General features: G+C 38.6%; 1 protein-coding gene across 2 annotated transcripts in view; it reads right to left on the minus strand.

The window, feature by feature from the left end:
- Positions 1 to 14,570, minus strand: part of LOC139948578 (protein Abitram-like) — a 68,278-nt gene that overhangs the window by 48,042 nt on the left and 5,666 nt on the right. For both annotated transcript variants that reach the window (XM_071946738.1, XM_071946739.1), the window contains exons 2-5: positions 13,578 to 13,629; positions 12,481 to 12,610; positions 7,095 to 7,241; positions 2,972 to 3,144 (exon numbers count right to left, since the gene is read on the minus strand). In XM_071946738.1, coding sequence (XP_071802839.1) covers positions 2,974 to 3,144; positions 7,095 to 7,241; positions 12,481 to 12,610; positions 13,578 to 13,629 — 500 coding nt within the window. In that variant the 3' untranslated portion in view covers positions 2,972 to 2,973. The remainder of the gene's footprint in view (positions 1 to 2,971; positions 3,145 to 7,094; positions 7,242 to 12,480; positions 12,611 to 13,577; positions 13,630 to 14,570) is intronic.

Genomic DNA, 14,570 nt, shown 5'->3' on the forward strand with positions numbered 1-14,570 from the left:
CTCACTCAAATAATAAAATACTTCAGGCCCGAAGCATTTTATTATGCATCTGAAGAAGAAAAAACCACCGGCAACAAGGGTGTTGTTTTCTCTTTCATTGTTCTCTTGCAACTTCGATGACCAATTGAGCCCAAATATTCATAGAATCATAGATTTGGTTTTTTTTGCTCATAATTATGTTGGGGATACACAACATGGGAATACTGGTCTTTGACAATTTGTGATAGTTTAGGCAGCAGAGAAAAATGAACTGAATCCAAGTCTCCTTTTTAAGAAGGTGGGAAAATTACAATTTTCCTTTCGTTGGTAATAAATAGAAGTTCCTTTGAAAGTATAATTTCCATTAAATACCAAACGTGTTCAGCAGTGTCAACCACCAAAGATTTGCAGCAGCCGCACGAGGCACAGGATCACCGATTCAACCTGGGCCCAATTTCATAGAGCTGCTTAAGCACAAAATCTTGCTTAAGCAAAGAAATCCTTGCTTAGTAAATTCAGATTACCGGCCAAGACTCCACTCACTTGTTATGCTAAGTAAACAACAGCTAAATACCAGTCACAAGCAATGTATATATCATGAAATTGTTTTTGCCTGTAACATGTGAAAAATAAGCGAGCTATTTTCGTGCTTATTGCTCTATGAAATTGGCCCCAGGTTACCATGCAGTGTGTAATTTTCTAATATGTTTGTGTGTTAGTGTGGGGGGGGGGGTTGACAAGGCTGTAACTTACTGACCCGTTCAGGTATCCCCCCCCCCCCTCTTCTTCTCCATCCAGGGTCGAGTGTTTTCGCTGACTTTTCAGAACATACGAGGTGGCGGGGTAAACACCTATTGTGTAAGGGGGACAAAGTAAGCCAACGGAAACCCCAGTGTATATGGGTTGTTCATTACGCTCAATTGCAGGCGTGTTATATACCGACACAGGACAACAATAATGGGCGAGTAGGGACGAGGGGAAAAAAAAAAAATAAAAAATAACACTCGTACGATTTCGAAGGCTTGTTTGCGCGATTTTTTTTTTTTTTTTTTTTTTTTTTTTTTTTTACGTTACCTGATTACTGTAGCACCTGTGTTTACCTTTGTATGGTTGTTAAACTCCAAGTCATGGTATTTGGTTTATGCATTCATTGATCAAATAAAATAGAAAAAGGTAACACTAAACATACTGATTTAGGTACACATATTAGTGCGAGTGACATGCAATGTTTTCTGTGATAACAAGAGTGTGAGTGATGGCGAGAGGAAGGGGGGGGGGACAACTATTAAAAGGTCGGGACACATTTGTGATGACCCCCAACAAGAAATTACCTAGTTTATTTAAGAAAGCTTACTTGTTATAAAGGTGGTACAAGCAGAAAGCATCCTGCAACATTATTTCGTCGTCAAAAAAAAAACGTTGATTAGAAACCAATAAAGCATTTCATGGAATAATATTTCAAGAGAAGTCTTTCACCATTACCTTATGTAAACCCTGTAAATTATTTGTAAATCTGTGAACTTTTATTTTTTGTTCTGTTCCGAAAGTGTCCAATGGCTTTAAGTACAAAACACGAATCAGGCTTGGTATTTGGCTCTTCTTTGGAAAAAGGAGGAATATTTTAGACAGTGTACAAGGGCTGGCATACATGTACACGCAGTGTCGACTGAACAAGATTTTTCAGACCAGACCTTATTAATAACAAAAACAATTCATAATTTGTTTCCAAGGGCAAACCAATCGGAAAACAGACTTCAGTAGGAAGAATATTAGGCCTGCTAAATGATGTAAAATTCACGTTTAGTCTGGATGGCATTTTACGTACAAAGAGCTGCCCATTTACGCGTCTCGTATTACAGGGGACATAAACTAAATTACTACCACATTGTGACCGTATCAGTTGACATTCCTTCCTTTGTGACATAATTTAATTGGCCCCATTTTATCAGCAGATAAGTTGTGAAAATATTTTCAAAAAAAAAAAATACGATTTTACGAGGCCATGAAACGGGCTTGACGTAGTTTATTATTGTTACCGTGGATGGCGAGGCCCTATGGCCCTAATAAAGTGTGGTCGCCCCCGGGGCTATTGTGCCACAAAAACAACCGGGGTCACGTTGCCTCGAGGTTGCGCTAAAGCCCCAAATACAATTTTGGTTGGCATATAATTGTGTAACAAATCGAACACATGTTCATATTTATTGTTCAGCGGGTTATTCAAAGCAAGGTATCCGCTCAACTGCATGTCCAGAAACGACGAGAAAATAATAAAAGGTACAACATTTTCTTAAAACCTGACCCTTGCGCTTTTTTAACACCTTGGTTTTTTTTGTTCAACTGTTTTGGGGGCCTCGCCCTCGAAGTATTGACACTCTAATGTTTCGGGGAAGTTAAGTCAGACGTGGCTAACGGGCTAGCACAGCGCTCGGGCCAGCACGCACGTAACTCGGCCCGGCTCACAACCTTTATAAAGGGTTGAGCGTTCATTGGAACTAACACAACAATAAACTTATAAAAACAAGTACTATAACAAACGAATTCCCTGTTATGTGAAAAGTAACAAAAACATCAACACCAGAAACGTAAATTCTTTTGAAAAAAAAACAAGCAATGGTGATATTAATTTTACTGGCTCTAGAGCTGCTGGGATCGAATTCAAATTTTCGTTGACGTACCCCCTTGCAGGCCGGCACGAACATCTCGGTTATAGGCTTTTGAGTCAAGATTCAACCTCAAAACAACAATTTTGCCAATAATTTTTATACAAAACAATAAATGTTTTGTTCGGCAAAACTGGGTCTAACTCAATTAGTGTCACAGGAATGATACACCCTAGGCCAGGCCTACATCTCTACGACCAACCTTCGTAATAAACTCAATCGGTGAATTGAACTCAAAACTCAAAACTCAAGTGAACACTCAAAACTCAACTGAATACTCAAAAATCAACTGAATACTCAATACTCAACTGAATACACAATACTCAACTAACCATCATTCTTTACTCTCGACGTTTCCTCCCTCTGATTCACTGTGACCTCCACTTGTCTCAAGCCTCGCTTTCAAGACAGCCTCGTAATCGTCCAGGGTGAGGAGTTTCTCCATTTGTTGGTCACACCCACCGAGCTTGGGTAGGACGATGGCGATGTAGCCCTCAGTGCCGGGCTGGTGATCGAATTAGACAATTGCATTTTTAATATTAAAGGCACTGGACATTATTGGTAATTACTCATTATATTTCTTAAAGGAACACGTTGCCTTGGATCGGTCGGGTTGTTTTTTGACAAACGGCTACAAACGCTTTTCAAAGACCAACTTGACCGATCCAAGGCAACGTGTTCCTGTAGTAATAGCATGACAACTTTTATCGGAGCAATGGAGAGCTGTTGATAGTATAAAACATTGTGAGAAACGGCTCCCTCTACCTTGATGACCAATTGAGTCAAAATGTTCACCTCTCGTCAAATATAACCTACTTTAGGGCCTGGGGTCGATTTCACAAAGAGTTAGGACTAGTCCTAGCTTAGGACCAGTCCTGGGTGGTATACAAAATGTATGGCTAGTCCTAATTTTATGACGAGTAACTCGTCCCAACTCGAGATAAGACTAGTCATATCTCTTTGTGAAATCCACCCCTGGTCGTCCAAAATTCATCAAGTTGGGGGAGTCGACAACCCCAGGTCACAATTTAGGCTCATTTTTAACACTGAAACCCTTTTGGGCTATCAAATCTGTCTAATATAGAACATTTTGAGCCAGAGGGCTTACAAAAAAACGAGAACGACGCTCTGTTTTCTCCTTATTTGGTGTGGTGCACCCTTAATGAACACCCGTGTCGGGCTCCCTGACATCTTTTTAGCAGTAACTATGGCTTCGGCTCCAGATTTGGCTCAGCCCAGCTTGGCGCGGTTGTTTTGACAACTTGCGCGTGCTTTGCGTACGCACTCAGGGCATCAGACGAGAGGACGGAGCCTGAAGCCGAAATCCAAAGCCGAAGCCGTGTATTCGAAAAGGGCCTTTACCAAGTACTAACTTGGTATCACCACGTGTTTCCTACACACTTAACCTCAAACAAGAGGTTCCCAAAGGCTCCCGGATGTTAGACTAATGCGAGAGACTTTGCTTTCCCTTTGGGACACATTTATTTAGTTATGGCGGGAAATTAAATCAAACCACCGCACCATTATAACGTCAGAAAGGTATATGAACTTAAAGGAACACGTTGCTATTTTATGGAGTCAAATTGTTGACTCCCATTAATGACCTTCCGTGTTAATTCGCAAAGTAAAAGGAAAACCGTGCAATTTCGAGGCATGTTTTGTGTGGATCATTGTATTCTACTTTTACAACATCTTTCTACCCATATGCATTATATAACAAACGGTTACAAACGCTTTTCAAAGACCAACTCGACCGATCAAAGGCAACGTGTTCCTTTAACTCCACACAACATTTCGTCATATCACCCATCAAATGTATAAATTATAGCGAAGTGGCATTAAAGACGTCCACATTGATCAAATCATTTTGCATTTTTACGAGATTAAAGTAATCCACTTTTATTGCGAAATGCAAAGACCTGACGTCAACGACATAATTTGTTGTTATTAAGGGTGATTCCAATATACGTTGTTTACAAGCCTAACGGGCATGTCTTGTTTGAAATTGATTTTTATTTTGTTTTACAGCGGAAGTCAGACGCTAATTTTCTTTCTATGTGTTTTGATTAATGTGTTATTGTTGCCGGAATATCTAAATGGGGAGGCGGGTTGTGGTCGATTGCCGACCGTCTAGGGATGTGGCCTAGAAAGGTCGAGTTGACTTTATTTGTATTGCCTCGATGGCATTATTATGGGTGTCCCGTGTGTTTTTTTTTTTTTTTTCGCACTCCACAATTGCCATCCTAAAAAATAAAAAAATCCCCCCAAAACATTTTTTTTTATGTACACAATGAACAAAATTGCGTCCTGTTAGAATATTGACCGCATTTGCTGAACAAAATAAGGATTTGGAACAGAGGAAAACCGTTAGCTGTTTTTTTTTTTTTTTTGTAAGCCCTAACGTTTTTACGTAAGCCCTAACGGGTAATGAGTATTCTCCATTCGGAGTTCAAATGCACGAGTACACCTTTGTTAAAAAGACCAGTTTTCTTTTCGGGTGCATCCCAACCTAATGCATCAAATAACCAATCTGTGAAGAAAAAAATTGCTCAGTTGGTCTTCGAAGTTGCACAAAAAATAAAACACCCTTGTTGCACAAAATGTGTATGCTTTTTTGAGATAGCTGAAAAAGGCTTTCTCAAATTCAAATGCTCGAGTGAGTCGTTTTAAACAATCAACAGCTCTCCGTTGCTCGTTACAAAACACCACTCTTTACATTTCGAGCTGTCCCTCATATGGCTCTTCAAAAAGAGTGGTGATTATTTATCTCTTTTAGAAGGGTTTCACTCCAGGACAGGGTGAAAAATCACTCATAAAGATGCAAACTTCAATCTAAAAGGGTGGAAGACCACTCGAAAAATAGTTGTCCCTCATATGGCTCTTCAAAGAGTGCTTTTTCACTCTTTTACATTAAGATAGTATATTTCGAGTAATTACCGAAAGTGTCCATGCCTTTAAGATCCGCGCGGGCGCTAACGAAGATAAACGAATACAAAAATACCATTGGCCCAATAATATGAACAATCACTCAAACCAACACTTTCGTTGAAGAAAAACAGAACAAAGTTGTTTCAACAACAAATACAGACACAACGATAAACGAAAACACAACTACCATTTTGCCCAAAGTTGCGGACAAACGTTTAAAACTAACACATTCATTGAGAAAAGCAAAGTTGTTTGATCAACAATCACAGAGTCAACAAAACAGAAAAGAAAAACAACCCCCCCCCCAAAAAAAAAAAAAAAAAAAAAGGAGGGAGTCTGGTCGGCTTATTTGAAGGACGGTACATGAATGTGGTAACTTCAATGTAATCTAACGGTTGAGTGGAGCTAATTGGGCTACCAAAGGCCACGGGATCAGCTGTTATATTCAGGGTTTTGATCAAAGTCTTAGAAATAATAAACAAGTTGGACAAAGGTGGGCGAAAACAACACCTGTACAAAAAGGGAAGCACCATGGGTTTCAGCTGCTGTTGTTGTTCAGATTTGTTCAAATCACTAGAAGCCCCAAACAGCAATATTGTTCGTGACACCTTACATCAATTTAATTTGCATACTGACTTTTTTAACTCTAAGGCGTAAAGGAAGCCAGGCTAGGCTAAAATAACAACACCTCTCTTGAACAAAGAGGCCTGCCCCAATCGAGCAACTTCAACTCGCCCACGCTGATTTTATAAGTGGGTGGAGTAGAACAATTTAACGACATGGTAATTGACTTTTCACAATTTAAACATCTCGGGAGATTCAATAAAAAGCAAAGCTTCTTTTTTTTTTTTTTTTTGTGTTAATATTTGTTATTCTGAATTTACAATTATCAACAGGGGTGATTTATGTGTTTAAAGTATAGTTGTTAAGTACAGTTGTTTTGTGTGGGCATAGGTTTGACAGAACTTTTTTCCGTGGTGACTTCAAATTTGTGTGCTTTCTGTTGCCTACAACTGCTTAAGGTCTGAAGTCTTTTAATTTAAAGTTTGAGTCAAAATTACCTCTTTCTAAAAAGACTTTGGTACTTCAGAGGGAGATGTTTCTCACAATGTTTTATACTATCAGCAGCTCTCCATTGCTCGTTACAAAGTAAGTTTGTATGCCGACAATTATTTTTAGTTGTAACCAATAGTGTCCAGTGCCTTTAAAGGTATAGACCCCTTTACAGATAGGAAAAAAAACAATGCATTCTGGGATAGAAAGCGATGTTTTAGGATGTTCGTCACGCATAAAACGTGCATAGCTTACTCGTAAACTCTCCCAAAATGCATCATAATCACCACTTCCGGCTTATCTGTAAAGGGGTCTATGGTCATAAATTGGTAATACAATAAAATTAAATACTATAAAAACTTACTTGGTGAGAAGCATTTCAGCTGTTCATAGCATAATACTATTTTTCACCTATTTATTTGTTTAAATTGAGAAGCAATTTTATGCATCCGAAGCTCTCATAAAGATACTTACCTTGCTTTGTATAAGTTCTGGATGGTCCAACAGCGTAGCATTGGCCTCGATGAGTTTAGCATTGATACAGCTGTACATGGTGTAAGAACTGTCGTCAGAGCAATGTACTTTACACAGCTGTGCTGTTTGGTTCAGCCATTGACCGCCCTGCCGAAAGAATAACAACGAGAACACAAAGAATGTTACAATCAGATATATTGGGTACTCGTGTTACATGACCATATCCGTGAGTATTCATGTTACAGCTCATCAAAAGCGATTCCATTGTTACTGTTACATTATCAATAAGGCGATCAAGGAGAACAAACAAGGTGTTACAAGGTGTTACAAGGTGTTACAAGGTGTTACAATCAGACATATTGGGTACTCGTGTTACATACCCATATCATCCGTGAGTATTCATGTAACAGCTCATCAAAAGCGATTCCATTGTTACTGTTACATTATCAAGAAGGCGATCAAGGAGAACAAAATGGGTGTTACAAGATGTTACAATCAGACATATTGGGTATACTCGTGTTACATACCAATATCCGTGAGTATTCACTTACAGCTCATCACAAGTGATTCCATTGTTACTGTTACATTATCAATAAGGCGATCAAGGAGAACAAACAAGGTGTTACAAGGTGTTACAATCAGACATATTGGGTACTCGTGTTACATACCCATATCATCCGTGAGTATTCATGTAACAGCTCATCAAAAGCGATTCCATTGTTACTGTTACATTATCAATAAGGCGATCAAGGAGAACAAAATAGGTATTACAAGATGTTACAATCAGACATATTGGGTATACTCGTGTTACATACCAATATCCGTGAGTATTCACTTACAGCTCATTACAAGTGATTCCATTGTTACTGTTACATTATCAATTAGGCGATCAAGGAGAACAAACAAGGTGTTACAAGATGTTACAATCAGACATATTGGGTATGCTCGTGTTGCATACCCATATCGTCCGTGAGTATTCATGTAACAGCTCATCAAAAGCGATTCCATTGTTACTGTTACATTATCAATTAGGCGATCAAGGAGAACAAACAAGGTGTTACAAGATGTTACAATCAGACCAGAATAATGGATACTCGCGTTACATATTCATAAGACCATGAGAACACTCATGTTGCAGCTCATCACAAGTGATTCCGTTCTTACGTAACATTATAAAACTGGCCAATCAACGAGAACACACAGAATAACACAATTAGCCGAGTAGAATGGTTACTCGCGTTACATACCAATAAGAGCACCCATGAGTTATCACATTACAGCTCATCGCGGGCGATTCCACTGTTACCTCTGTTACTTATCAAAATGTTCCCATTTAACATTTCTTTCAGGTTTTTTTTTTTTGCTTAAGTGCAAGCGACTTTCCTTACAGGTGATTCTACTGATACTCGCGTTACACAGAGCAGAGACCGCCATAGTTACCTACGATGTAACTATACGGTTACTCGTGTTACACTGTACTATATGCAACTGCATGGTTGTCCACGTTACACTACAATTAGGACTATCCTTGGGAAGTTCCTTTCATAATTTTTGTTTTATCTTTACATAATCAATATTAAATGAACAACAACTTCATAAAACAGTGAAGCCATCGTCCCACGTCCTATACACGCATTTTCTATAGTGGACATCCTATAACCAAACACAATGTCATTACAATTTCACTTTATTTAATTACAAGACGTGAAGTGTATTGTCCACTCCGTAACCCGTACTTGTGGGAACTGGGTGAAACTCCATGACCCTGACAGCCTGTTATGACATTTGTCATTCCCTAATTCCCGTTATAATGATTTGTCATGTCTTCCCAGCTGAACACATAATCTTATGTAATTGCGTCAATATAACGTTGTCAATAGGTGTTACATTTTGATTGATTGAATACGGAACATAAAGTGTCACTGGAAAAAGGGGGTACAGGGTGACCCTAAACAACCTCAGGTGTTTAGTGCGTCATTGGTGTCTATCGGGACAACTATTTGGCGCTCCCTGTAGAGCGGGAAACCTGCTTCCTATTGTGTTTCTATTGTGATCTATGAATCTTTACGATTCTGCAAAGGACCTTAGGGATGTACGTCTGAGGAAAATATTGCATTAAAGTCTGAGGAAAATTGTATTAAAGTAAAGGGACATTTTGTTTTGATGTTTAGATGATCTTCCCATCAATAGAACTCGGCAAACTCACACACACACACAGGGGATATGAACGCCAAGATGGCAACAGCCAATCTCTCTCAAACAAAACACTTGTTTAACGTATATGGTCATGAAATGCACAAATCTATTACACAAATTTATAAATTGTGACTCAGTAATCAGACGACAATATGTTGTTCTATTGTGAAACCTGCGGTTATCTTGTGGGATTCGAGCCCACCACCTTGTAAATGCAAGTCCTGCAGTCTAACCACGGTAAAACGGTGACATATTTACATATTTGACGGGGTATTTTGACAGGTACTTTCCCGAGTCCAGGTCCAGTTTTAAAAAAAATCGTCGGAAAAACCGAAGCGGTTAGTATGGCGGTCTATTTTGTCAATATCTTTGACAAATTGCGCTTCAAATAACAACGAAATAAACACACCAAAAGAAAACTATTTGTTTGTCTTCATCAACTTTTGATGAGACTGTGTGAGATTTATGATGACGCAACAGATTTCAAACGAAGGATGTTTTCAGTATAAAGGTAACATTTTGAGCAAACATAATTATTGCGTATAGACTTTAAATCTATTTGATCAATCCATAACAATAGAATTGACAATGCAGGACCGTTGATGCCTCCCATTGTCTCGTTGATTGACACTGTGAAGATTTTGATATCTCTCAGACACAAGGTGAAATTACTTGTCATTGTTCATTTCACAAAAGTGCATTGGCTAAATAGCGATGGGATTGAGATTTCTAATTTGTTTTATGTATTCATTCATTCACTGATTTATTAAAGGCAGTGGACACTATTGGATATTACTCAAAATAATTATTAGCACAAAACCTTTCTTGGCAACGAGTTATTGGGAGAGGTTTTGCACAAAATAGCAAACCTGTGAAAATTTGAGCTCAATCGGTCATCGAAGTTGCGAGATAATAATGAAAGAAAAATAACCCTTGTCACACGAAGTTGTGTGCGTTTAGATGGTTGATTTCGAGACCTCAAGTTCTGAATCTGAGGTCTCGAAATCAAATTCGTGGAAAATTACTTCTTTCTCGAAAACTATGGCACTTCAGAGGGGGCTGGTTCTCACAATGAATGGTATTATCAACCTCTCCCCAATACTCGTAATCAAGAAAGGTTTTATGCCAATAATTATTTTGAGTAATTACCAATAGTGTACACTGCCTTTAAGCATTTTTTTCTTCTTTTTAAGCAGCTCATGAAATTGAAATTGAGGCCAGATTGCGCCACAACACATTGACCGTTACATGAAACTTTGTAAATAATCTCAAATTCAATTCGAAGCCTCACATATATTGTAAACAAAAACAACGAGCGATTAGGAACACAGCACGAAGCGCTTTATTGCGACTGTGTGACTGTGCAGTTCGACTGCTCATTAATTCAATACGATTTAAAGACACTGGACACTATTGGCAATTGTCAAAGACCAGTCTTCTCACTTGGTGTTTCTCAACATGAGCATAAAATATTTAAAAAACTGTGAAAATTTGAGCTCAATCGGTCATCGAAGTTGCAAGATAATAATGAAAGAAAAAACACCACAATTGTCACACGAAGTTGTGTGCGTTCAGATGCTTGATTTCGATACCTCAAAATGATAATCTGAGGTCTCGAAGTCAAACGCGAGGAAAATTACTTTTTTTCTCGAGAACTATACGTCACTTCAGAGGGAGCCGTTTCTCACAATGTTTTATACTATCAACCTCTCCCCATTACTCGTTACCAAGTAAGGTTTTATACTGATAATTATTTTGAGTAATTACCTATGGTGTCCACTGCCTTTAAACCACTATTTTGATTGAATTAACGTCTTCTTAGCACCATCTTTGGATCTTAAGGTATCAAGACAACTAGAATGAGCATCAAACATGCCACGAAGCGACGTCTCCAGACACACATTTACAACAATCAAATCGATTTTCAGGCGGGTTGACTCCGTGCCCTTATATTAAGTGCGTGATTGCTCCGGACTCCGGTTGTAGACTCACGCTCGCAGAACTGACGACAAACACGCCGGGGGTTAAAATCGCCGGTTGACGGCTCGACAAGGAGAGGGCGTTAGAGGAAATTCATTGCGATCGACGGTAAATATTGAGCTTTTACACACCCACGTTATTGGTCGATCCCCCGTGTTCCCATCTAGCGCCTTATTTTGAAAGGCGGGGAAAAGGGAGAGAAATGTTACAGGGTATGGAAATGGGTATGTATTGATGTGCGGGTATATACACCCACGTACTGTTAACGGACAGTATTGCCAGACCACTCAGTGAAATTGAACTGGTGTGGAGATGTTGTGGGTCGAAAGAGGAGATTGGATGAAAGGGAGCGACCCGGTTAGCCTCTAAGACGTGATTTGAAAGACATATATGGGATTAAACCATCTTGTCCTTAAAGTGACACTCTTTAAAACAAGAAAACGTGCTGAGTGGACAGGATAAGGGTGTCTCACTGGCCTTAAACATTTCACCCGCTGTCATTTATTCAGAACAAATACAAAGTGCTGACGTCATCGTGGGGGGGGGGCAAGTGCGTTGCATGAGCACTTTGCTGAGGTCATCCGTAAACTCGGACGCGAAAAACTGTAAATTGAGGGGGCGGCGTTTCATCTTTGCTGATCCGGGCGTTTCAAAATGGGCTAAAAGTAATCATTTGTTAAGTGTTATTCATATCATGATGAGAAACTGGCTGATGTCAGAGAAAAGTAAAGGATCAAAGTATTTGGATTGACCGTGGAGGTAAAGAAATAGTTGTTATTGTAATGCGATTTGGTGAAAGTTTGAAGTGCAGAACAAAAAATGGCTTCTGGAGCCAAAAAAAGATGGTGCAATCATGGTAACCTGTGGGCAGTTCTGTTTTTCAAATACTTTAGATCAACGTTGTTTCTGGTTAATACAACTGTCATTGCTCAGTGATTTTTTTCTTCTGTTTTTCTTTAAAAATGTGACGACTTTTGAAGCTTAAAGTAAATTTTCATTTACATTCGCAGTGAGTAGGGATTAATTTCATGGTCAAAAACTTGATCTACAAAAGGTATCAAAACCCTTCAACAGACAAGAGCTCAAAAAAAGCTTATTCCTTTGAAAGGTCATTGGATAACACACAAACAAGCACACATACATCCAGTGAAAACTCATACTCAAGGATGAACTCATACAACAAACAGAAACACGGGGACATCTTGGTTACCTTCTTTCTTTTACCGGAGACTTTGTTTTGCATTCTATTGGTGTTTGAGCCAACTTGGAAATCCACTCTAACTATCTCTTTGTTAGGCTGTAGAATGGGATGACCTCTTGCCACTGTTACCAGGCAGACTCTGCAGAAAGGGTTTGAAATCGTGATTTATTTTTCAATATTTTAAATCTCCGGACATAGGTACACATTATTTATTGAAAATTAAATTCAATTCTATAAACATTTATTTCGTTATTGCGCTCACATGATAAAACATTAAATAATTATAGTGTTACTGTGCAAAAATATTAAAGACACTGCCGTCGATTTCACAAAACTCTTCCTAACTTAAGATTAATCTTAGGACTTAGGACGAGTCCCAACCCTGCACTGTAGCATGCAGACCTTAAGATTAATCCTAAGTTAGGAAGAGTTACTCGTCCTAACTCGAGATAAGACGAGTCCTAACTCTTTGTGAAATCGACGGCTGGACACTATTGGTAATTGTCAAAGACCAGTCTTCTCACTTTGTGTATCTCAACATATGCATAAAATAACAAACCTGTGAAAATTTGAGCTCAATTGGTCGTTGAAGTTGCAAGTGTGCTTTTACATGGTTGATTTCGAGGAACTAAAATTCTAAATCTGAAGTCTCGATATCAAAATCGTGGAAACTTACTCCATATAATGGAGAGGTCATGATAGTATAAAACATTGAGAGAAACGGCTCCCTCTAACGAAACGTATTTTTCGAGAAAGAAGTAATTTTCCACCATTTTGATCTGAGACCCAAGAATTAAATTTTGAGGTCCCGAAATCAAGCATCTGACAGCACACAGCCTCGTGTGACAAGGGTGTTTTTCTTCCATTATTATCTCGCAACCTCTGCGACCAATTGAGTTCAATTTTTCACAGGTTTGTTATTTTGTGCACTTTATGTGGAGATACTCAAAGTGAGACTGATTTTTGACAGTTACCAAAGGTGTCCAGGGTCTTTAAAGACAAGGGACAAAAAGGACCGACGGACAAAGCAAGGTGTACCAACAATATACCGACAACAAATTTATCTCTTCTAAAGATTAAGGATGTTTTTTGCACTACATACTCACTTGTTTGAATGTTTTAAGATGCAGAAATCTTCACATGAGTTGCCATTCATATCTGGGAAAGAAATTCAAAGGGAATATCCAAATGAATGTCTTGAAATAAGCTTTAGAGAATGTGGACCCATGGTTAGAATCCCACCTTGGCCGGGTGATATGGAAGTCAAGCTTTTAGAACCTAGTTCACTTCATCAATAGTTTTGTGTTTCCCTTACGAGTCTTGGGTGCTTTTTGCACCACACAAAACACAACCGTTCACAGACTTTCCTACAATACACGTGTCTGCCCGCGGCCAGGCCAGGTTTCTAAGTACTTTGCATAGTGTTTTTACATTTGTTTTCTTCTTAAAGGCAGTGGACACTATTGGTAATTGTCAAAGACCAGTCTTCTCACTTGGTGTGTCTAAACATATTCATAAAATAACAAAAATGTAAAAATTTGAACGCGATCGGTCGTCGGAGTTGCGAGATAACTAATGAAAGAAAAAACACCCTTGTCACACGAAGTTGTTGTGCGTTTAGACGGTTGATTTCGAGACCTCAATTTCTAAACTTGAGGTCTCGAAATCAAATTCATAAAAAATTACTTCTTTCTCCAAAACTACGGCACTTCAGAGGGAGCCGTTTCTTACAATGTTTTATACTATCAACCTCTCCCCATTACTCGTAACCAAGTAAGGTTTTATACTGATAATTATTTTTGAGTAATTACCAATAGTGTTCACTGCCTTTAAAACTAATGTAATGCTTGTTCGAGTAAGTCTTTGATTTGCAATTTGTTAATATGATTTCTCAAATAAAATGAAATGAAATGAAAAATTTACAAGGTTTAATGATGGTATAGAAAGCTTTACTTAAAAAATAAATTGCTGTGGTGCTGTAGCTTTTTGAGAAAATGTGAACAGCATTTAAAAAAATATATAAATCTTGTTTTAGTGAGACGAAAACTATTTTAGCATCTACAACGGATTTACGTGACTCTCCCGAAAACGTTGCTCTG

This window comes from Asterias amurensis, chromosome 16, assembly GCF_032118995.1.
Source record: "Asterias amurensis chromosome 16, ASM3211899v1".
Taxonomy (NCBI): domain Eukaryota; kingdom Metazoa; phylum Echinodermata; class Asteroidea; order Forcipulatida; family Asteriidae; genus Asterias; species Asterias amurensis.